At 38.8% G+C, this 25,782-nt stretch overlaps 1 protein-coding gene across 2 annotated transcripts in view; it reads left to right on the forward strand.

Moving 5' to 3' along the window:
- nf2a (neurofibromin 2a (merlin)) overlaps nt 1-22,601 on the forward strand; it is a 47,187-nt gene extending 24,586 nt beyond the window's left edge. For both annotated transcript variants that reach the window (XM_041787482.1, XM_041787483.1), the window contains 7 exons: nt 2-115; nt 855-977; nt 1,339-1,556; nt 2,958-3,063; nt 8,624-8,742; nt 9,565-9,724; nt 20,444-22,601. In XM_041787482.1, coding sequence (XP_041643416.1) covers nt 2-115; nt 855-977; nt 1,339-1,556; nt 2,958-3,063; nt 8,624-8,742; nt 9,565-9,724; nt 20,444-20,494 — 891 coding nt within the window. In that variant the 3' untranslated portion in view covers nt 20,495-22,601. The remainder of the gene's footprint in view (nt 1; nt 116-854; nt 978-1,338; nt 1,557-2,957; nt 3,064-8,623; nt 8,743-9,564; nt 9,725-20,443) is intronic.
- Nucleotides 22,602-25,782: the final 3,181 nt, after the last annotated feature.

Consider the following 25,782-nt stretch of genomic DNA (forward strand, 5'->3'; position numbering starts at 1 on the left):
GATCCTCCAGCTGTGTATAGGGAACCATGACTTGTTTATGCGTAGGCGGCGGGTCGACTCACTTGAAGTTCAGCAGATGAAGGCTCAGGCCAGAGAGGAGAGGGCCAGAAAACAGGTGCTGAAAGCTGACTGTATGAAGGTTGAATTTGTTATTGGGCCAAATTCTCATGTATGGGAAAATGTACACAAAATTTCAGATTTCTTTGGCATTTTGAGGAATTTCTTTCAAGCCAGTCATAAGAGATATGTGGTAAATGCTTGTGCTAATTCTAATACAGCAAAACATTTGCTAAGAAAGATGAAAACATATGTTATCACATGATTTAGTAGTGCCAGTCACATCTCAAACTAAAGGAACAATGGTCAGAGGACTTAATTCTTGACAGACTTTTTGATTTAAGCATGCTCTCGATTGTTATTATCTTTTAACAATGGTGCACTGACTTTAATGTGAGCCAGTATAACTCCTTAGCTATATTTTACCATTTATTATAGTTTCAGAAGTTGTCATGGAGATCTTCTTAAATTGATAATACACTTAAATACAGGGGGGCAGAAAGTGATCAGACCACACATTTCCCATCCACTTTTATTCTGTTTCACACCTAAACTGATTTTTGTACTTGATTTGTGTATGGATTGCCTTGATTGTTTGCCGTCTCCTATTGATTTGTTTTTAGTGATTTACTTGGTTCTTGTTTCTCTTAAGTTCCTAGATTTTCCCTCTCCATTATATTTTCATTTATCTTCCATCTTTTTCTGTCTTTGTTTTATTAATTTGTCAATATTTCAACTCATTGTTCTTATCATATCCTCTGTTGTCTATTCACACCCCGTCTGTCTTTATCGTTCAGGTGGAGAGGCAGCGTCTGCAACGGGAGAAGCAGCTGCGGGAGGAGGCTGAGAGAGCCAGGGATGAGCTGGAGAGGAGGCTGATTCAGCTGCAGGATGAGGCACACATGGCCAACGAGGCGCTGGTAAGCCTCAGCTGGTTAGCTTAAACCAAAATCCATATTCTTGGCTGTGCCACATATAACCCGAGGTTGACAAACAAAGTACTTCAATTTAGCTCCTCACTTCACTTTCTCGTAGTGTTTTCTCTTTTTTATGTTATTTATGTCCTCCTTTTCTGTATCTGTTTAATTTATTTATCTTTATCTTTAAGTGAATGGTTTTTTTGCCTTTATCTTTCCATCATTATCTCCTCCTTGTCTCTGCATATATTTCTACCTATCCTTCACTTTTTTTCTGCTATATATCCCCAATTCATCTTCTACTCTCACTGCCCCCCCCCGTCTTCCAATTGCCCTCTGTCCTCCTCTCTCCTCACCTCTCTAGCTGCGTTCAGAGCAGACGGCAGACCTGCTGGCTGAAAAGGCCCAGATCGCGGAGGAGGAGGCCAAGCTGCTGGCCCAGAAAGCTGCCGAGGCTGAGACAGAGATGCAGCGCATCAAAGTGACTGCCATCCGCGGCCAGGAGGAGCGACGGCTCATGGAGCAGAAGATGCTGGAGGCAGAGATGCTTGCCCTCAAGATGGCCGAGGAATCAGAGAGGAGGTGAGAAGAGGAGGAGGGAGGTAGGACTGAAGGGATGAATGGAGCGTGGAGCCATCGGTGCTGCAGTGATTATGATTCTGATCAGGCTTTGGCTGAGATGTGTTTTTGTCTCTGTTAAGATTGTCTCTCACCTACCAAAATTCACTGCCTTTGTATTCATCTCACGCTACCATACATTTAGATTCTTAGATAACTTATTCTCACATTGTGCTTACCTTTTTAGAGTTTTTGGAGCTGCAAGTACCTCCAAGTAAGGAAGTTTTCCTTACAAGCATCAAAAGGTTGTTCCTAAATAAACTCACCTCATGAGCCTCCCAAATGCTTTCTCAGTTACTTTGCTGTTTAATGTCAAGGTGCACAAACATGCTGTTGCACTTCAGTCTGCTCAGCAGCACAGAAGTCTGTCGATATGCTCCGAGCACACAGCCAGGTAAAGCTGCTGCATATAAATGACTTGATCAAAGAATAAAAGCTTCTTACTTGTTTAAAATCATTAATTTTAACACCTTTGTTCTTGCACTGCAGCAGAAACACAGGTAATCAGCCGCATTGCTTCACACAGAGACAAAGGAGAGAGAGCTTTTGTTCAGCAGCCCTCGTCTTAGTTTTGAGACGCTGTAGTTTAATTTGTGCTAGGTGATTGTTAGTGGTAGTATCGACTGATGCCGTGGGTCCCTATTAAACAGTCTCTGACACCGCTCATTGAAGCTTCAAGGCGCTGATACTGATCTGATATTTAATCTCTTCCTTGTCTTTTTTATACATCCGTGATTGGTTCAAATCAAAAACTTTTAATATCAACTGTAGACTTTTTTTACATCTTTGGAGGACAGATGTTTAAGGAGATCGATGACTTCTTCTTGTACAGTTTTGTAGATGCCAAGCCGTTGTAGCAGAGAACTTTTCACAATGCAACAGCATATACAGACACTAAAATATCACTACAACCTCTCCTCTCCAATTTATAAGCCAATCATTTGAAATGGGCACCATTAACCACTTGCCTATAACTGCAATTTGCAGATGAGCACTTTCTGAAGCGGAGAAATTTAAACCGCCGGCACTCAACATGTAAATGACTGCGTCCACTCAAACCCTCGAGGCACGCGGCTCCCCCACATCAACGAGAAACTGCTGAGTGTTCAGGGACACAATCAAAAGAAATGTAATCACCTACATTCCTACATCTCTGTGTGCAAACCTGATGGAGTCAGAAATGATTGTGTGCTGGGATGATTCCTTGATCACTTGGGTATTAACAAAGTGACAATCCCATTTCATCAAGTTCCAATGTACCTAGAGAGTAAGATCATTTTGAATTTGATTCAGATAATTCTGTTTCCTTTGAAGTATTGGGAGGTGAATTAGAGTTTAAACTGCATCTGTCTGTTTGTTCCTAAGGGCCAAAGAGGCTGAGCAGCTGAAACAGGACCTGCAAGAAGCCAGGGAGTCAGAGCGCAGGGCAAAGCACAAGCTGCTGGAGATAACCACCAGGGCTGTCTATACGGTAACTGACCCAGAACATCCACATTTCTGTAACACTCAGGGTTTAAACACACATACTGTACATTAAGTCACAATGATGACCACAAACAAGAAAAACAGCACAGAATATGTGGGCCAGAGAATACGCAGACTGATGAATTCATTGAGCTTGCACATTAATAGACACATTTCAATAGGATTGCATCTAAGATTAGGTGGTAATTCCGGTGTATTTAAAAATAGCCACAGTTTCTTGAAATTACCATCATGAAAAATCAGCTGAGTAATATATGCAAATTTTTAATGAATAACTCAAAAATTGTGTCCATTTCCAGCCGCAGCACCACTGCCTGTGTGTTAAGATGCTCTTAAAGTGATAACAGAACTCCTGTAATTAATGTACAGTTTCAAGAAAAAGTATGTAAACTCTTTGGGATTATTTGGATTTCTGCATAAATTGGTCATAAAATGTGTTCTGATCTTCATCTAAGTCACAACAATAGACAAACACAGTCTGCTTAAACTAATACCGCACAAAAAATGATGTTTTCATGTTTTATTGAACAAACCATGTAAACATTCACAGTGCAGGGTGGAAAAAGTATGTGAACCCCCTAGGCTAATGACTTCTCCAAGAGCTAATTGGAGCCAGGAGTCAGCCAACCTGGAGTCCAATCGATGTGATGGGATTGGATGTGTTGGTTAAAGCTACCCTGCCCTATAAAAAACACAGCAGTTTTGAATTTGCTGTTCTCAAGAAGCATTGCCTGATGTGAACCATGCCTGGCACAAAAGAGGTCTCAGAAGACCAACGATCAAGAATTGTTGACTTGCATGAAACTGGAAAGGGTTACAAAAGTATCTCTAAAAGCCTTGATGTTCATGTGTCCACGGTAAGACAGACTGTCTACAAATGGAGAAAGTTCAGCACTGTTGCTACTCTCCCCAGGCGTGGTCGTCCTGTAAAGATGAGTGCAAGAGCACAGCGCAGAATGCTCAATGAGATGAAGAAGACTCCTAGAGTGTCAGCTAAAGACTTACAGAAATCTCTGGCACATGCTAACATTTGTGTTGACAAATCTACAATAAGTAAAACATTAAACAAGAATGGAGTTCATGAGAGGACACCATGGAGGAAGCCACTGCTGTCCAAAAAACACATTGCTGCACGTTTGAAGTTTGTAAAAGAGCACCTGGATGTTCCACAGCAATACTGGCAAAATATTCTGTGGACAGATGAAACCAAAATTGAGTTGTTTGGAAGGAACACACAACGCTATGTGTGGAGAAAAAAAGGCACAGCACACCAACATTAAAATCTCATCCTAACTGTGAAATATTGCTGGAGGGGCCATCATGGTTTGGGGCTGCTTTGCTGCCTCAGGGCTTGGACGGATTGCTGTCATTGATGGAAAAATTAATTCCCAAGTTTATCAAGACATTTTGCGGAAAAAACTTAAGACCATCTGTCTGCCAACTGAAGCTCAACAGAGGATAGATGATGCAACAGGACAACGACCCAAAGCATAGAAGTAAATCAACAACAGAATGGCTTCAACAGAAGAAAATACGCTTTCTGGAGTGGCCAAGTCAGAGTCCTGACCTCAACCCGATTGAGATGCTGTGGTATGACCTCAAGAGAGCGATTCACACCAGACATCCCAAGAATATTGCTGAACTGAAACAGTTTTGTAAAGAGGAATGGTCCAAAATTCCTCCTGACCGTTGTGCAGGTCTGATCTTAAACTTCAGGAAACGTTTGGTTGAGGTTATTGCTGCCAAAGGAGGGTCAACCAGTCATTAGCCTAGGGGTTCACTTCATACTTTTTCCACCCTGCACTGTGAATATTTACATGGTTTGTTCAATAAAAACATGAAAACATATCATGTTTTGTGTAGTATTAGTTTAAGCAGACTGTGTTTGTCTATTTTTGTGACTTAGATGAAGATCAGAACACATTTTATGAGCAATTTATGCAGAAATCCAAGAAAATCCCAAAGAGTTCACATTCTTTTTCTTGCAACTGTACGTCTAATTTGACTAATGATAGACCTATCAGAGAAAGGGCTGACTGTTAAGATGCACTCATATTCGTGTGTCATGGTATGGTCCTGCCTGATGGTCATCTCTAGAGTCAAATTTTTTAACATGCACCACTGAATATCATTTAATTCATGAAATGTGAGTTTAAAACACTGTATCTCTTCTTTCTGTGGGTAACAAGTAACAAGAAATGACATGAAATTCATTGTAAATAATGACACAAGCACAATTAAACCAGTTAGCATTTTTAAAAGTGTTTAAACACTTATGTTAGCCACTTTTATGAGATATGTAGGAGATACTAAAATAGCCAGCATACTTGTTGGCTATTTTAGCATCTGAAGTAGTTAGTAGCTTTCTATGAGCTTCCTGCTGATTGAACTGCTGGGCTCATAACTGTTGCACATTAAAATAATTCTGTAAAATCTGGCTATAAGTTGCCCCACTAAATAAGTGACAGTGGAGTCTCCCAACTGGACAAAAGGTTTAAACCATCCTCCTGTGCGACATTAAACATTTTATTTAGCAAAGTCCAGTTTTTGTACAGCTGTGTTTCTCTTTTAGTACCATCTTTTTCACCAGCTGCAGTCCGACTAGCTGCTGTACAGGAGTTGAGCTGTTGGCCCCCTTTGATTGTCGTGAGACAGACCCACAGCCCACAAGTCACACTACCTGCCTCTGCCTGTTACTTGTTGTCCTTACTGAGAAGTAGGGCTGAACGATTTTGGAAAATAATTTAATGGTGATTTTTTTCCCCAATGTTGCAATTAGGATTTGATATGCAATTATTCCTTAACTTTCTTTTATTCCTAAAAAAGGGCTGAACAATTCTTTAAAAGTTTCTAATTCCGATGATTTTGACTGGTATTGCAAATGGATATGAATTATTGCATTAAAGGGTTTTTGTCATTGTTATATTTAATAAAAAAGTACAAAAATGACGATTTTTGTAAACGATTCTAAAAGAAAAATGGCACCAGAATGATTGCATGACATGTCATAAATAACATCTCTGCTGCAAAAAAAAAAGTTTAAAACTGGTATTTTGACACAATTTCTGGTCAAAGAAATATTGCACCTTTTGCGATTTGAAAATTGCAGCAGGCCATATTGTGATTTAATCTAATTTTCAATTAATTGCCCAGCCCTACTAAGAAGTGTTTCCAGTCAAACCAGCTCTCAACGATGACGATAACCCTAGTTCAATCAGGAGAGTCTTAGTACGAGTTTTTTAAATGATTTATTTTACAAGTTTGGAAATGTTTGAAGTTGTAAAATGTTTCGCCGAATAGACTCCAATATGGTGTCTTTACAAACCCGAAGGGATAGTGAGATGGGAGGATTGGATACCCCGTGGAGTCACCACTGGTGATGGTGATGGAAGAGTAGGATAAGATGACTAAGAGACTTCCGAGGAGCTTAACCCAGAGACCTATGAGATGGTTCGAAGGTGGGGACAAAAGGATGCAGGCTGGCACGAAGAAGCTGGAAGGCCGCAGCCATCTTTTTAAATGAAAAATGAGTTATTAAAAGTGCAGCTCTTATAACTGATGTTACAGTAATATTTATGCTCACCAGGTGCAACAAGTGCTTGGTCAGAACTGCCCCTTGTGTAATGTGGTTTTAAAATTGAGCCATAACATACTGTGAGATAATTTGGGTCAGGTTTGAAAACTTGATGCTCCCTGATCCTAGTTGTTACTTAAAATGGCCTGCCATTAATCACTTGTAAGAGCTAAAATATTGCCAACTCATAATAACATATGCATTACCAAAAACTTAAAAGTTTTTATTTTTTATTTTTAAAGGCTTGTTTTGTACAGACAATCTTAAAAAAAAATCAGTTTATTATTTAGTTTGCTCTCTATATATTATACATATTAAACATCCGAAAACTATAATATGTTAAAGTTTGGCATGCTTGAAAATAAGCTTATAGAATTCCCCAAATTACCATTATATTTGATTTGCTTTAGACTGACTTATCCAGTTGTTGGGGCTCCATAATTGCTGAAAAGATTACATTTTATTCATGGTCTTTGGATTTGGGTCATACAGTTTAAAACACTGGTGTGCCTTGAGGCAAGTCTTGGTGTGCCATGGGAATTTCTACATTCATACATTATTACTACAGCTATACAAAAACTAGGGTGAAAACTGTGGTTTAAAATATGTTTTTCTTGCCTCTGGTGGATTGTGATGGAAGCATCTTCATTACTAATATGTAAAGACTGGAAAAAAATTACAAAAAAGGGCTGTAATTAAAAACAGATTTTTTGATGAAAAAAGTCGAAAAGTTAAAAAACATCAGCTTAAAAATAGCCTGATCTTAGAAGCACTGTCATCTCTAAGTACCTTCAAATGTGTTTTACAAACTACCCTGATGTAAACATATTAATGATTTAACATTTGACATTAAGATTAATTTATTATGAATTAAAAAGCATTGCCTCTCTGCCTTCTCTTCTTTTATGTCTTGTATTTTTCTCCTTTTTATATTAAATTCCAAATAAAGAAGAACAAATTTACATTATGCACATTTCAACACAAAAGCACTGAAAAACTCCTAAGAAGAAGCAGAAGAGCCACTACAAAAAAAATTTTTTCCCCTACTGTGATTCTCAGCTTGTAACTGTTGATATAAAAATAACTGAACCCATTATCTGATTTACTACTGTAACACACAAACACTCACTAGAGAAAACACATGTACAGTTTTAGCCCTGCAGAGCCAAACTGAACAGCAGATCCTTGCATAAGAACAGGCAGCCAGCACATACGGCAGCCTACGCAAAAGACTCAAACATGCTAAAACCCACACACATGGGCTTCATCTGCTTACGTACACAGACACACACGTGCACAGATACTTATTGAGATTGCAGCCAAAGATAGAGAACTGCGGCCTTGTAAAGTATGAATGAAGTGTGTTAATGTACACATTGCTGCCGCTTACATACAAAAGAAATTGTTGCTGCTGGAACACAATAAATACACTTATCAGCTCATGAATAAGATGTCTAAACATACACATATATAAACATGCACAAGCTGGCAATATTTTCCGTTTCCATTTCATCCCAAATTGCCCTTTATGCCTGTCAGGACAGTTGGATGTATCCACTCTGTAGTCTTGACTCCCATGCCAACCAGTGGATTTACATTTATATTGTGTATTAGGTCCACTTCTTATTCTGCCGACTCCTGAGGTGCCATGCAGCTGATGCATTCCACACGTGGTCAGGATCTAACAGCATTTTTTCCTGTGTTCATGGTCTGTTACCATCAAAGTGGTCATACCATCTTCCATTTTTTTTCCTTTCTATATTTTGTTCGACTTGCAGACATCTTTTCATGCATTCCTCATCTTCCCCTATATAGCCTGTCACCTCTATCCAACCCAGCCTTCTTATATATCTGTATTTAATTCAACTCTCCTACCTTTTCCTGTCTTTATCAAGCTCACTTCTATTTTTCCCTGTCAGTCTGTCCTCATTACTGTCGTCTCTCTAATCTCTCCCTCAATCTCTCCTCCCAGTCTCCTGGACTGCCACCTGACAGCATGCCTCCAGACCTGAGCTTCAGCAGGGAGAACCTCAGCTTTGACTTTAAAGATACCGACATGAAACGCCTCTCCATGGAGATTGAGAAAGAGAAGTGAGTGCTTGGCCCTTCTCTGCTTGCTGTGGATATTTTGAGCTACAGACAGTTTTCAGTTATATTGTTTAATGCAATGATTTGGTAATTATACCAACAAATGGCATTAATTAGCAGAAAAATTGTCTCTTTTACATTCATTTAAAATGCTCTCTTAATATGGTTAAAAAAAGCTGTAAATTGATAGAGGGTTGTGCATTTTAATATGTTAATTTTGATTCAGGAGGTCAGGTGAGTAATTGACACTCTGCATCCAGCTGTCACCGATGTCACCGGCAGCATTCAGGCATTTTCTCCCTTGAGCTTCTCTGACTGCTGACAGTCAAAGCTATGTTAAGACAAGCATGACCCTGGCTGTGCTGACGAATAAATTACCAAGGCCATAGTTGACAGATAATGACTTGGTTAGTTTTTTTTAGGCAAAAGAGCAGGCTCTTTGGGTTGACTGGTAACTGTCCATCAGACTTAAAGTTGACTGGGGTGAAATTAAAGGTGCTTTCACACTTGTGACATTTGGAGAGGCTGTCCCAAAACAAGTGGGCATTCCCTCTGTGGCCTCGATCATCTTGACACAAGTGAACCCAACAATTGAACTGTTTCAGAACATACAAGCGAGTCAACACTGTAACACAGAACTAGTTAAACATGCTCAAAATATTTGTTGAAAGTGATTTTGTTGACTTTTTAAGTAGTTGAAATTAATTTTTGATTAGACCCATGTTAAATTATATAATTGATACTGTAATCCCTGATAATGAAAACATTTTATAACAAAGGAACTCAATCAAGCTGTCTCTTTTTCTGTAACTTTATCTTGTTTAGGGTGGAGTACATGGAGAAAAGCAAGCACCTGCAGGAGCAGCTGAATGAGCTGAAGACAGAGATTGAAAGTCTTAAGCTGAAAGAGAGAGAAACTCCTCTGGACATCATTCATAACCAGAACACTGAGCAGGGGACCAGCAAGCAGAGCAACTTTAAAAAGGTAGGTATGAACGCTGCTTCTAGCAGGTCGAGCTTCATTCTCCAAGATTATCTCCAATTCTTCCTCAGTACAATCAGACAAAAAATGTGTACTAACAAAAGATGTTTGAATGAGTCTTTGGTAGCAGAACACAACTTAGAAATCCTTCTCCTTAAGGTTTTTCAACCTTTCAATATGTAGTATTTAACTAATACGTATCAGTAAACTAGAAGTTAGAGCCAAAGATTCAAACACTTTAATTCCTGCCCTAATCTGTCCCATAATCAGTTTGAATTTGACAAAAAATTAATGATGCTATCAAAAACAATCATGATAATCATAATAGTCATCAGTCCTCTCATGTTAGCGCTCAACATTCCTAAAGCACTAACCCACTACAAACCATCCCCAACAATTTGCAAATTGCATTTGCAGTTTTTCCAAAAACATGCATTGGAAAAATGAAAATGTTTGTGACTCATGAAGTGATACAAGCCTCATGAAAGATTAGGGTCAGGATTAGAAGTCAACAAGAAGGTAAGTAGCAATTTTCTAACAGTTACAAAAAGCTGTTAGCAATGTTTTTGCAATTCATCATGCCTTTCCTTCTGGAAAAAAGCCTGAATGGCTTTTGGCTTTGTTTTTGAGCATGACAATGATCTCACTGACAGTTAGAGTGGTCTCCACTGACTTCAACTTCAAAGATAATTCAGGAACATTTGGATGGAGAATGAAATAAAACATTAACAAAATTTAAAGATAAACTCTGAAAAATGCTGATATGACAGACGCCTAGTATGGTATTTAACAAAAGTTTACCTCAGAAAATTTAAAGACTGTCTCACAAAAGATATGATAGGTAAAAAGGGAAGTCACACTAAATGCTGACTTTTGTTTTTAGTACTGTTCGTTTGGGATCATTATTTCCTGTGGATCTCTGATAATATATGAACTACCCCCTGACGTCAGTGTTTGGTTTAGTTCGCATCAGATAAGCAAAGTCTGTAATGTACTTACATTTTTCTGACATTTCTGAAGGAAAACATAATGGTGCAGCAATGAAAAACAAAGTGATTTTTTTATTTCTAAAGTTCATATAAAAATGCAATGTTGTTTACATAGGGTTCTGCAGGTGACCTTGTCTTTATGTGTCCTATAGATACCGTTAACTAGAATTTCCAATAGACTACATGTGACAGTGTTTTTTTTCTCTATATGTATTTCTAACATTTTTTAGATACGTTTGTAGAAAGTTGTCCATGACCAATAAACTAATAAACAATCTCCCCTAAGTCTTCCATTTTGCATCGCAGTTGCGCAAGTCACCTGTGCACATCTGCAGCTGGTCAGACAGGAGAGAAAATCGAGCATCCCTCCCATTTTTCTATGTGGGAGCGAGACGACTTGTGTTAAATTTGAATCTCTTCTGTCATTTTAACATTTTTTATGCAGTTGATGCAGTGGATATTAGCCTGCTCTTTATTCATTTTGGATCATTACCCAGGAATAGCAATCCTTCTTGTGCAAATCCTAATCACTGAATGTTGAGTGACACATTTTGAAATGTAAAATGTGTTTTGCATGAAATGCATGGCGAAATAATAGCAACATTAGATCAGACACTTGAAAATGGAAGCAAAGGAAGACAAGAAGAAACGCTGTCTGTATTAAGAGAGCAGTTGTACGTGCATGAACATTTTGACTGTAGAGTTTTAATAAGTTAAAAATATATAACATATGTAAAAATATGCTGGAATCAACTGAAGGCAAAGCACTTATTAATAACCTAATTTGCTCAAAACCTTGTTAACAGTGTCCCCCACAGCCCCTATTATTATTTTTTCAATCAGAAAAAGTTTTAGAGATGCCAGTTCACACGGGATTATTAATACCTGTAAACCTCTTTTAGCCTAAATATGGTAGGAAATTTGCCCTGGAATTTCACTCTGTAAATTACAGACATTGTCAATTTGCACATGGTTAAAAACACAAATGTCCTGCACTATTATTACAAATTACCAGAGGTCTCTCAGTAATACTAATCACATGTGAATAAGCCATTAGAGGCATTTTGGTTTCAAAATTGTAGAGTTTTTTTTCATTTTGTGTACATATCAGGGGTGTAATGGTTTTTTGTATTCGTCCCAAACCATAGTCACCGTTCGGGGTTTGGTGCACGGAGTCTGAACCATTAAAAAAAGAAAACAAAACAAAACAAAACAAATGTGACAGTATTAATCCGCCACTCTTGGCAGCAGTAATGCTGGTAAGTGAGCTAACAGCTCTTACAGCACTTACCAAATAGCCGTCATATTAAAACACATGAAGAAGAAATGACTGCTCCTGTCTTGCGCTGCAAGAGCGGCAAGAGCAGCGAGGCCCGCTGTCCATTTCTCCCTCTCCTCATCTCTGCGCTGTTTGAATAAAAAAAAACTCTAGATGTGAAAGCAGAGAGGGTCGAAGATATTTTTGCTTGCAAAGACTAAAGACTATACACGGACCGCTAGGAGTAGGGAACACGATTACAAATGTGAATTTAGTCAGGATTCAGTCAGGATTTTGCACAAGGAATCCTTTCACCAGCTTTTATGAAATTAAAAACGGGTTGCAGCACTCCTCATAAATCATAAATATGAGACATATCTCTAAAAAGCACATATTTTAATGTGCAAATGTATTTATTTGACTTCCAGGGCTGTTATTTTCTGGCATGCTTTCCATTGTGCATGTTTTTTATTTTCTTCTTTTTTTGTCTAATGTTAAATACCTCACAGGCTGTACCAACTATCACTGATAGTTATTAGTAACACTAGACAGAACAATGTATTGATCAATTGATTCAAATTTATATTTCTAACATCTGAAAAAAGTATTAGCTGCACTACCATTATTAAAAGAAAAATGATAGTAATAAGTGGGGGAAATCTAGAATTATTAATCTGGGACTTCTTCTTTTTTATCGATGAACCTAACCTAAACAGACCCGTGACCCTAAAAACCAAGGTATGAACCGAACCATGACCTCTATGAACCATTGCACTCCTAGTAAATATGTATATTATGAAATAATTAATCCAGTATTAGTATTGATTATGTTTTAACTCTGTTTTAACATAGAGCAGAGTTAAACGCACAGTGCTGTACATTCATATCTGACTTATTAGCACCATCAGAGGCTCAGGTACAAACTCCTGCAAGTGAATTGCTTTTCTACCCAAGTGTATCTGTGTAAGTAGATAAGAGCCCTGCAATGGCTGCCCTGCAGTCCCTGAGGAGCGTTCAAGCCTCTGTCCAGTCCCTGCAAGGCAAGTTTTTGTCTTGAGCCTGACCAGGTCTGAGATGGACACCAGAATATGGAGATTGTATAATGCAAAACACATAATATCATAACAAATGGTACACAATTATATGAATAGATTGACATATGAGAATCATTTTGTTACAGTAATATCTCTATCTCTGGTGTGCTCTTTTCTAAAACGGTCAAAAAACAAGCAAGAATTAAAAGAAGAGTCCCAAAATACACTAACCATCATTGACAAGAACACAGCAAACAACAGAGAAAGAGGTGATAAAGATTTACAGCCAATCTGTCCCTGGTGTTAGCAAACAGGATGTTAATTAAAAATTGTCCTGTTTCAGGTTGGTATGTCCAGGACATTGAAATTCCAGTGAGGTTATGCTTCTGTGTGTTACGTGTAAATGAGAACAGGTTTTCTCTCAGTGGGGAGACCCTCCTATGGTTTAGGCTTTAATGACACCGTGCCACAGACTCTGTGCATCGAAATGTTTCTCACAGTGTTTGAGTCGGTGTTTGTTCATGTGTTTTATGAGGGGACAGATCAGTCTCAGCCCAGCCCAGTACATAAATGTTTTGAGAATGACTCCACGTTTCGGTTATGTCAGCTGGAGACACACAGAGTGCTGAAGTGTAAATGTGGCTTTAAAAAGTGATCTAACATTGTCTTATAGGGATTTGCTATCAAAAAATTGAAAGTGCATCCACGTACAACACCCACGCCCAACCATCATATTATTTAAAGTCAGGGTATTGATTCTCCTAGCAGCAGTTAATAGCACTTGGCCTCAGGTTCATATTTCAGCCTTGGGTTTCTTCTGTGATGAAGCCTCCTGGGGGAGGAGCAGCAGTCATTCATTTTCTACTATAACCTCAGAAAGCGGGCACTGATTTTGGTCTTATTAGAAATATCGTTAAGATCAACTGAAATGGAAATCTGTATCTTTCTATGCATCTTATGTCCACCCCTCTGGAAAGAGTAGATATTTTATTAAAGTCCCTGGTTTGGAGTGATAGAAAAATGTAAAAGCTTGAAGGATTTTCCTAAATTGATTGGTCAGAGGCAATGGAATAGCTATTAAAAGCTGATTATTTTTCCATTGTCCTTTGATGACCTGGCAGATTAGACTTGTTCTCCTTCCTTTTCAAACTCCAATATCTCTCCTCTTTCAGTAAAAGTATTAAATAAAAAAACTTGTGCCAAGTTGTCAGCACATTGTGTAACAGAGAAAGCCCAGCCCTCCTCTGTTCTTGTCCTGCGGTGTAAAAACACTTGTTAAGCGAGCGGTAATTGATTTTTGCTTGGTGATTAGTCATCGGGATGGATGGGGACCACTCGGGCATGCAGGGGGAGGAGGAGCTAAGTTAAAAGTGTTGGTTTAATTGAACTAGAGCCGGTCTGCATTCATCTTGTTAGTAAGGGAGAGAGGAAGAAGAGAAGAGGAGCTGAAAAAGGGAAAGTAAGCCAGCTTTACCAAAAAAGGCAAGGAGTTTAGGGGAAGCTGAGGTGGACAAAAAATGTTCAAAGGATGAGGAGTTTGAGGGAGGCTAAGTCACCGAGTAATACCAAGAATGCACTATGAAGTTGGGACCAGAGAAGAACAGGAGATGAAGGAAAAGATGAGCTAAGGGAATGTGGAACCAAACACAGATTTCAGAGCCAGAAGTATCAGGTCCAGCTGCACCCTCAGGTCCAGCTTTCTCCATCCTGCCTCCCTCTCTCTCCCCTTGGATGATTAATGAAAGGCTCCTTAATACGGCCCAGCGCCTTCTCACCTCAACCAGGTCACAGGTTCTGCTCTGTTAGCGCCAGGCCTTCCAGGAGAGCTCTTTTTAAACGACTGAATCGAAACACCAGAGCTGCAGTGATTCTCTGTGAAATTAAAGTGAGAGGAAATGCTTTTTTTATGTATGCATGTCTATGATGGTCCATCCAGACTGCAAAAGTCTCCAAAGTTGCTCATGCAAGGGGTCATCCCCCAGCCGAGGTGGAAGAAGTGCACACATTCTTTACTCAAGTAGAGCGAATTTAACGTTTGCACTGATGTAAATGTAAATCCACAATACCAGCATGAGAGTTTCTCTCAGTAAAAAGTTGAAATCAGCCATCTGAAGGGCATTTCTTTTTTTTAAAGATTACTTTGGGGCTTTTTGCTTTTATTGGATGGTAAATTTGAGGTGAGAGGGAGAAAAAGAGGAGGTACTCTAGGAACTACACGGTGCCAGATCCACCCGGCCTGTTCAATGGCCACGTCTGGCCCTTGTATTTGAAACACAAGAACATCAAGATTGCGTCAGGAGTCGATTCTGTGACACAGGACTGTAGCCTCAGTATATTGGCAGCTGCTCTACCAACTGAGGTAAACCAGTGCCTGGAAGACATTTCTCATGACAGTTCTCTACCAAGCCAATATCTATCTCACATGGGGTCTTGACTTTCAGTGTAAGAAGGGCTCTGGGTTTTGTTTGTAGTGCATTTAGGGTTGCATTGGAGTTACAACCCAATGTACATTGAGAGTTGAGCTGTATCGTTTTAATAGGCATCAGCAGGGTTTGATGTTTGAAGGTGTGATCTCGTTCCAATCTTCCGTCCTCTGCATACATACAACACTCGGAAGAAACACTGTATTAAAGGGAAAAAAACGTAGGTTTAAATCTACCAGTCTGAGTGTTGTGTGCAGGGGACCACAGATATGGAATGAGATTGATGACAGCGTTAAAATGTCGCAGTCTTACTCTGTTTTCAAGAGGAGTTAAAAGAAGCTGCAGTTAGCAATGTATAATTAACTGATGTTGCTATTCCTGATTAGTATTCAGATGCATTTTGTTTTATTGTGTTTCTGAATTGAACTGCATTTTAAATGTACTGGCACTGGTCTACCGATGGTTGATGTCTGATTGTTGTTGCTCATGCTTACTCAGACTGCCTTATGTGGTGGGGTGTGGACTGAAAATCATGTTCTTGATCATGGTTCACCATCTTTCTCTTGAGCTTGGAAATGCTTCATGCTATTGCTTTTGAAGAAAGGACTTGATACACTTTGAATTAGTGTTGGACTGATGAACTGTCAAGGGGCTATTATGTTGCTGTATTTGGTATTGTTTCATGTCAGGACACCCTCCTAAAAGCTTTTGGAAGCTTACCTGGGATGTCCTTTTCATGCACCTATCATTCCTTGGCTGTTTTGTTCAATGTCTGTTGTTTACTTGGTGTATGAATTAAATAAAATGAAATGAAAATGAAGCAGAACACAAATTGTGTGCAATACAGTCTATTGTAATGATAAGGTAAAATACTGCAAAGTAAACATTGCTTATGTGAATTCAGTGGGCTGGACAAGAAGAATGTGGGGATAAAAATGAAAATAAAATTAGTAGTGGTGTAAAAATAATCTGATTAGGATTGGTTAACCAATCATGACGTCAGCGGTCTGAGTGCATCGGTCAGCGGAGCCCTCAATCGGTTAAAATGCAGCACGAACCGATCTTTGGACTGGTTTTAACATTAGAGATTGGTTCATTGCGGGTTCTCTGCTGCTTGTTTTCGTAGCCCATTCCACCATGCTCTGGCTCAGGGTCTGTAGTCTTGCGTGACCTGCAGTGACCTTTTACCTTTAAACGAGAGTTCCGTTTGCCATAGGTACTCGTTAGGTAGCTGGATGTGTTTCACCGGTTGTTGCCTAAATGTCTTTCAGTTACAGTTCTGTGCCTCAGGAAAAAGTCATGTGGACTTTACATGAAGGAAGGATAACTTTTGAAATATCTGCCCGTCTTTGGAGAAAAGCAATTAAGAACTATGGCAGCTCATAAATCTCAACAAGATACAAGGTCTCCCTTTTGCTAATTTTTGTCAAAGCAAAAAGTTATTTTAAATCCATAATCAGATTGTACCGGATCGAATCAGACCAAACCAAATCAAATCGAAACAGGAGTATCGGACCGAATCATTTTGTATTTTAATGAATTGTTAGTGAATCGAATCGTAGTCTGTGAATTGAGATTCGAATTGTCTTAAGCAGGGGAGATTCACACCCCTAAAAATTAGCTTCCCTCAAATGGATTAAAACTAAAGAGAAGAAAGTTCAGACATTTGTGTCAAAAGTGAGCAGAGTTGTTAGAGAAAATCATCACTGAAGTAAAGTTTTTTCCTGAAATATCTACTAAAAGTATTTCACTTTGGTACTTGTAACCTCTGTCTATCAGGAGACCCTCTCTGCTCTCCTGCTTATTGAAGCAACACACCAATGTATTTCTTTCTGGCAAAGAGCCTAATCTGTGGAACATTGAATTAGGAGTTCATTGGCAGTGTGGAGTACACTCCTGCAGAGGCAGACATCGATAAGCACACAGTTGGGCTCTCGCACTCACAGGTGTAGTTCAGGCTGCCTGTCAGCAGGGACAATAGAGGGTGATGTGTAAACAACACGCTGCAAATCCACCCTCCCTCCCACACATTATCCATGTGGATTTGCTTAATTCTCTCCGTCTACACATTCCCCAGAAATAACCTCTATATCCCAAAACTGTCCTCCCTCGTCGCCGGTCTAATATTTACTCTGGCAGCCAGCTTTAATTCCCTTTACCCTACAGATGTTGACGAGAGGAAAAAGTTTGCCCAGCCAATTGGAAGTGGTGCTCACTTGTGCAGCACCAGCGGAGCTGATAGTAAACTGTGCTGAAGGGGTTAAAGCACAGCCAGTGGTCTGGATTAATCCATCTCCGGCTCGTTTAAACCTGGAGAGAAAAACAATTAACAGAGCTTTCTGTGACTGGCATTGATCTTCTCATCCTGCTCTCTCTGTTTGTTTGATTGTCTCTGCAGTGAATCAGGGTTTGGAAAACACTGATTTCTTTGTCCTTTAGGACCAGTTGTAAATCTTGGATTCTCATTTCTGTTTAAGATGTGGCAATAATGCAGCATGCTTTCACAAAATAGAGATTCATTACAAATGGAGTAATAATATTGGGGGTATTTGTGTACTAAACGCACAATTATCCACTTTTTATGGTCACTTATTTAGTGCAGACAAGTCATACCGTGTTTTTAATAAAAAGCTCTTATTTATTGTGCTTTTTAAAAACATATTCTGGGGTTTGGTAGAAGCAGAACTGGGTTCAACATGCATCAGGAACAGCAGAGAGACAAAAACAAAACAGTACATATGCACTCTTTAAATTTTGTTTATCCATAATGCTTATACTATTGCGTTAACCTCCTAAGACCTGAGCTTTTGTTTGAAAGGCATTTTTAGTTTAGACCACCTGTTTTCTTGTCAGTAGGACCTGATTAGTTTAAAAACTCATCCTTGTCTTTAAACAGGAAATAGTTCCATGAAATTTTCATGAAAAATCTTGAACATTTCAAAGGACACCCCCCACACACACACACACACACACACACACACACACATTTAAAGAAATTTCAGAATTCCCATGCAAATGGCAAAAAGTGCAAAGACCTTGAAAATGCCTAAAAAATTGATAATGCTGTGTTCTCTAGTGGCCTTATTAATTTGTGAGTTTTGAGGGGCAAATTAGACTATGCCAAAGTTGGCTCGCAGTTTGAGTTTTACTACATGGTGCTATTGTGAAGCAGACTGGATGAGATGGTGTTGTGTGACTACTTCTCCCTTTCTTGGATTTCTGGCTGGCCACACCCCTTGGGACACCTAGCTGCTTGTCACGTGACAAGAACAAGGGGAAAAACAAATAACAGACATGGCAGGTTTTTGTTTGTTACAGGCTCTAAATGTCTGTTTTGATTTTTTTTTTCATTTAATTGCTCAGCACTACCTTCCAGGGAAACCATCCAAAATATGCAGTTTTTCCCTAAAGATTTCCATAAAATATACTTGAAGATTTTTAAGCAAATTCCCCAAAATATCCAAATAAATTCATTTAAACTTCCATAGGAATTCCTGAAAACTTTGTCTTAAAATCTCCCATTATTTCAAGCAAACTGCTTAAATTTCACTGGAAATTCTGGACAGTTGTCTCTAAAATTCCAGTAGCAGAAATTATTAGTATTTTGTTGTAAACTCAAAGTGTAATGCACTCATAAGCATACAGTGTTTTTGTGTATTAGGTTAAACATATTGTGTTTGTTTATACTTGTGACTTAGATGCAGATCAGATCACATTTGATGACCATTTGATAAAACTTCACATACTTTTTCTTGCCATTGTACATGCAGGATCTTACCTTAGGAGGTTATTCAGTGTTATAGCACTGGCATACTATTTCCATATACTGTATCTAAGCCTAATTTCTTTGTATTTGGATTAATTTAAATAGCCTGTCTTCTTGCTCTGCAGAAGTACTGGGGTGACTGTGGCTCAGTCGGTGGTCAGTTTGTCTCGGAGGGTCATGGGTTAGATCCCCGTCTCCTACAGTCACATGTGGATGTGAACCTGGGAAAGACATTAAACCCCGATTTGCTCCCACTGCTGTGTCAGTGATGTGTTAATCTGTACGGATGGGATTAGCTAATACCGATGGCTACTCTGAATGGGTGTGAATGGGAAAGTGTGACCTGCAGTGTAAGGTGTATGGAGGTTGTAGTAGCTTGAATAGCAGCCTTTTCACCTCCTCATGTTGTGTCCAAAGATTTTGAAAGACACTGATTCTTAACCTGAAAGTACTTGTACTGTAAAAATGTTGATTTTAATGATGTTATAGATATTGATACTAAAAATATTTCATGCTTTGTAATCATACATCATTATCATATGTGCCAGTATAAGCTGGTATTGATTTGTGCAGGTAAACAAACCATTGTTAGCAAGAAACAGAGATGAAGCTTGGAAATAAACAGAACACAGACTAGTTTATTTTTTTCGAAGTTTATAATTCCTCATGTCATTACAGCTGGCAAATAGCATCAGTTGGCTTTAAAGGGAATGGACAACTCACAAATACTTAAAATCATGTGGAAAAATGAAGAATAGAAGTTTATATTTTGTTCACAAAGCCTGCTTATAGCCTCAGGCATTACATTTTTCTCTAACTGAGCCTTTCCCATTTAAAACAAGTTTAAAAAACCACTGAGGCATTAAGACAAGAGCAAGATCGCATGAAAAACTTTGTGAATGTAGGAAGTCTCAGAGTGCAGCCAGCCTGCCAGGACTGCAGAGACATGTCTCGGGTGCTGGGGGTTCCAAACATATGAACCCAAAATGAATTTAAAATCACATCCCCTGTGTTTTGCTGCTGTGTCAGTCAGATATTAAGGGTCTCAGGAGCTTTGGTTGGAGATACACAATGTGATTGGATCTGGCAGGAAGGCTGAGGGAAAGGGCAGGGGATGATTTCAGGAGCATTTGTCTCCAGCGAGGATTTCAATTTGGTTAGTTGTTTTGCTTGCTGTAGTAGATTCTGTTTCTGTTTACTTTCAGCACAGATAACAAAAAACTTATCAGGTCTGTTGGTATCTCCCCCACAGCTGACACTACAGAGCACCAAATCCAGGGTGGCTTTCTTTGAAGAGCTTTGAACTGCCGACAAACTCGTGAATCTACATTCCTGGTGTGTTTAACACTACAAAGCCTTATTTTTTAATTCATGGGAAACCACCACAAACAGGATGGATTTAAAAAGTGACCACTGCCTTGATCTGCACCGACACCGGGGGCCTCTTGTGAACGCATAAACAAGCATGCCTGCATAATGTTCCTGCACTAAATGTTGGGATTCATACAAAAATTGAGTTTGTGTTTACGGTGAGTGTGTGGAAAGTACAGACCATTTTCCTTAGGTATTTTGAAGTGAAACTGTGTGTTTTTAAGGATTAGAGTCAACGAACAAAGAAAGAAGAAACATTTTTGTTTTAAACCACTTCACTTCAACTGAGAGCTGCAATGTGACTGTGAAATTGAGTTATTTCAATATCACAACAACCCAAATGGAGCTGTTTATAAGGTACTTTGCAACTAAAATGGAAACAAACCACTACAGGATCAAACAAAGAGTGTTTGCTTGTATTAAAAATACTGTTTAATGATGTGCTGCCTTCTGCTTTTTCACTATTTTGTTCATATTACCAATAAATACCGATATATGTAGTATGTTTTTTTATTCGATGACTTTATGCTGCCTCATTTTTCTTGTAAAAACAAAACAAAAAAACAGTTTAGTAAAAACATTCTAAGCAGCAAAAGTGGGACGGTTCCTTGCTTTGATACACTGAAACAGCCATTCATGGCTAACAGTGGGAGTTGATGGGCCGTGGTGAATATTAAGAGATACACATAGCTAAGGTCTATTTGTGAGATTTATGACTATAGAGGTGTATAACTGTGTAAGTTGTGTTGTATGTTTTGTTATCTCAGAATTTGTGTCTGTGCCTTTAATGCAAGAATACAAGCAAACTGTTGTGTACAAGGCCTCAGGACCTGCATTCGCTTACATCTTGCTTCACAGATAAGTCATGTGAGCTATCTGTAGCTGCCTGAACCACTGACTGTATATTAATATGGACAGGGAGCCTCAGCCTTCTTCTTTGGGGACAAAAGTGAAGCCAAAACATTTAACTCATTGACTAGGAATGTAATGCTATCAAAATCTCATGGTATGATAATACCTCGGTAACAAGTCTGCAGTGTGGTATTTATTACGGTATCAAAAAAAAAAAAAAAAAACAACAAATGAAGAAAAAAGTTATGTCAGCATTTTTATTTTAACAAAAACAGAATTTTAATATTAAAATATGTGTAACAACCGAGCACTGTAAAATCAAGCCAGCAAGTTGAGGGCAAAGGATGATGGGTACACAAGGGCTGATGGTAACTGTAGACCCCACTTCCCTTCACTCTGTTCCATGAAGACCTATTATTAGAAATCGTCACATGTCCATGAAGGTATTGAGACACTTCTCACTGCGATACATCTCTATCATTGACTAAATGCAATTGTCATTTGTGTTTAATTAGATTTAAAATAATTCACCTATGACCTTCATTTTTAATAGCCGACTGTCAAGACGGACTCTAATTTTGAGAAAAAATGAAAAATTTAACTATATCCTGTCTGTTAAAATGAAGAAGGCAGGGTTTATGACCTACATTTCAACCAGTCAGCAGGGGGAGCTCTAAATATTTTGGCTTCACTCCCAGATGGCTTTTGCTCCTTTAATCTTGATAGACAGTCTTTGGTCCGAACACTTGAGGTGCCTTTCGGCAAGGCATCGAGTGCACTACGCTCTGCTGTCTGATATAAAGAGACAGTAATTTATCCTCAGTAGTTCTTTGAATATAAACTGGATGAAGGAACTGTGACTCTAAGATGTGAGCTCATGCCACATCATATCTGTTTGGTTTTTCTTTTTTTTTCCTTTTTTTGTGAAGACAACTGTTTTGGAAACATAAATTTGCATTTATTTTGAATTAATGTGTCTTTTTGAATAAATGTGCTCTTTCCAATTTATTGTTTGGAAATTGTAATGTGAAGAAATATTTTTTTCCTTTTGCCTGCATTTAACATGAAAAGAGCAGTATTTAAACTGAAACTTTGGGTAAAATAACTGCATATATTTCAGAATATACATTTTTACAATGACTTGACAGATTTGTATGGGTTTTTTTCATGTAAAATAAAAAAAGAACATCAGCTCTGATTTTTTTGTATGTTGTTCTTTTCATCCTTTGTATTATTTTAGCAAACTTTGATGAGTGCCAGCTTTGATATCCATGGTGCTAGCAGCCTTTTCCCCACGACCCAAACCAAAATCCAATTACACCTTTGAAAGTGTTACATAAGCAGTCCCATCTTGTGTCAGATCACATACCCTGCTTGCTTGAGTGACAATGTCTTTGTGTGTGCTTATACATGTGTGGGTGAGCAATTTATGTGTACTTGTTTTAGTGCCTGTGCTTGTTGTGTGCCAACAATTTAACCCTCTAATGTGACTTCTTCGTGTTACATTGGGTCCCTGGGACTGACAGCTCCCTGACAGAGTGAGTGGTGAGGAGGTCAGGGGTCTTCTCCACAGATCTGTCACCTCTGGGCTCCATTGGAGAATGGCCACCCTTGGTTTGTCAGAGTCATGACAGAGTGGCGTCTTCAGGAGGCATCTCTCCCTGGGGGCACTATTCTCAGAGGGACTGTGATGGAGGGCCTGCGGGGGCATCGGGGGGAAACTGACAGACAGTTTCTCGTTCATTGCTGCCTTCCTTCAAACACAGAGTGGAAGAGATGGGAACAATCAGCTCTTTTGTCATTTATCCATTCTCAACGGATCACAGTTGGTGTCATACCTGCAAACACACACTGGTGTACACAGAAAAAAAACAGGCATCTTGCAGCAGATTGGAAAAGGTTTGCGCTTTACTGCAGGGTGAGGCGACTTGACGGGGACTACACAGCACCTGCAAGCGGCTAGACTGCAGAACCAGCGCTTACAACTGGAAGAAAAGCCTGTGTCATAATCCAAAGAAAGCCTCAGTTCAGACAGAAAAGGAAACAATTCTGGTGTCAAAAATAACATTTTTGTTTTACTTTAAAAAGATATGACACAACTTGTGGATAGGCAGAATGTATTTGCGGATATCTGAAATGATCTTTTTGACTAGGCAAAACTGAATTACAGATATCTTGAATTAAAATTCCATTCAAAATGTAATTACAACTAATCAGAAAGACGTTGTTGATATCTACAATGTTAATTCCTGATAGTCAAACTTAGTTTTTAAATGTTAAAACCGCTTGCCATAGTAATCCCACCTAACCTGACACGCCATCTGGGAAAGCTTCAATAGGAAACGTTTGAGAAAAGGCAGAGGCTTTGAAAAAAACTTGGAGTATGATTGGATGAACATTCTGTCTGTAACATCTCTACGGGCCAATCAAAGCAACAAAACACGTGATGTAGCCGCTATCAAGTTGCGCGTGCGCAGCTACCGAGGAATAACGCGAAACATGGTGACTATAGATATTTAAGTACTCGACTTGTCGTTTTTGAAAAGAAAACAACTTACTGCTGTTCTTTGTTCTTCTTTTAACAAACAAATTTCGTCAAGTTCTGATAAAACTGGTGCTTTAGCAGCATCCACGCTAATCTCTTCCTCCATAACTGCACCAGCTCTTGCTGCTGCTTGTTTACGTTACGACTTTGCTGCACCTGAAAGTACTGACCCTCGTTGCTGATTGGTCCAGTCACTTTCTAACTGGGCCCAAAGGTTCAGATGGGAGCTTTGCAAGATGGATTTGCCGGTGACAAACAAGGAAACAGGAGTATCCATCTGCTTTGCAAGGTTAAATCCCTGTTGACGATGCAGAAGTTGGCAAGCATCAGCTAGTGTGTCTCAAATCACATACTTCTGTTGGTGCTGTAATACAGTACACTTAAATGCAGTGCAGAGTACTTAATCACAGCTGGTTAGTTTTTGTCCTAAACCATGCACTGTCGTTTTGCACTAGCAGGGTGTGCCTACGGATTAACTGCCTGTTTTCTTCTAAAATGTCTTTTAACAGCAGGTTATCAATATGCCATAGGTGATTGTAATTGAAATGTTATAGCTATTTTCGCGCACTGTAAGATTCATGTAACTTGTATTTTATGTGAATATTATTCACCTATAAAAAAATAAAATTATTTTTTACTTAAATGCCTTTTTCCTAAATGAGATTTACTGCTTTTGCTAATGACACGTTAGCTAGCAAGTGGATGCTAATGTTAGCAAGCACACTACCCCTCTAACAGCACATCTGCTACGCCACCACTGAAACAATCACAGATGGATGAAAATACTGATTTATCATGTATTTTCAAGGGTACAGTATAATTTCCAAGTCTAGATGATGCAAATGCAGCAAAAGGAAAATGTTAAGTGCACAAAGTAATTTCTAAACTATGTTATGGTCACTAGACTACAAAGTAAAAAACAAACAAACAAACAAACAAAAAAAAAAACATAGGCCCTACAAAAGTAGGTTTTAATAATACAGTATAACATTCCTAAACTCTGGTAGCTCAATACACTTCTTTCATCCGCTTGCAAACTTGGCATTTCTTTTTACCCAAAAGTAAACAAAGACTGAAGTCATGATTGCCTAGTTTTACAAACACAAAAACCTTTCAATTTTACTTCACTGTTGCTGAAATCAGAAAATGATCTCTAAAATCATTCATATTCTGTACAGATGCAGGCACTATTTTTGAAAAGCTGCACAGCAGCACATAGCAATCACAGCTAATGTTTTGAAGCTCTTATTTTGTTTTAGTTAAATGATAAAGTAAATCTCTAAAATTTAAGAAGAAATGCTTTCACAACCCTTAATCTGTCAATTCCCCCTTGGTTTAAACATTTAACTTATACTGTCAGCCTGACTTAACACTACTGTGGCATTGAAGAAATAATAATTAGTAATTAGTTAGTTATGCTACTAACAAACTCAGACTTCTTCTTAATTAACTCTGACCCTCAATGTTTCCTATACTCAAGCTATGCTCAGCCTACAAGAGGACAATTTGGTAGTAATAGAAATAAATGTAAGCATGTCGAAATCAACTCTACTACACCCTCTGAGACACCAACTTCCATTTATCATACAGAAACTCTAACCCAACCACTCCATCTCTGACACCACCTTTTATTTCTTACCGCCAGCATCATCTGCTGTGTCCTCCAGTGACTTTGTGAGCTCCAAACACTAAACCATCCATTGTGTGTTTTATCTGCGACTGCTACTGTGGAGCTCACTGTTTCCTGCAGCGTTATCGACTGCTTCCTCAAATCTACTCCCGTGTGCTAATCTCCTCTTCCCCCCCGTTCCTGTTTTAAAATA

The sequence above is a fragment of the Cheilinus undulatus genome, linkage group 5, assembly GCF_018320785.1.
Source record: "Cheilinus undulatus linkage group 5, ASM1832078v1, whole genome shotgun sequence".
Taxonomy (NCBI): domain Eukaryota; kingdom Metazoa; phylum Chordata; class Actinopteri; order Labriformes; family Labridae; genus Cheilinus; species Cheilinus undulatus.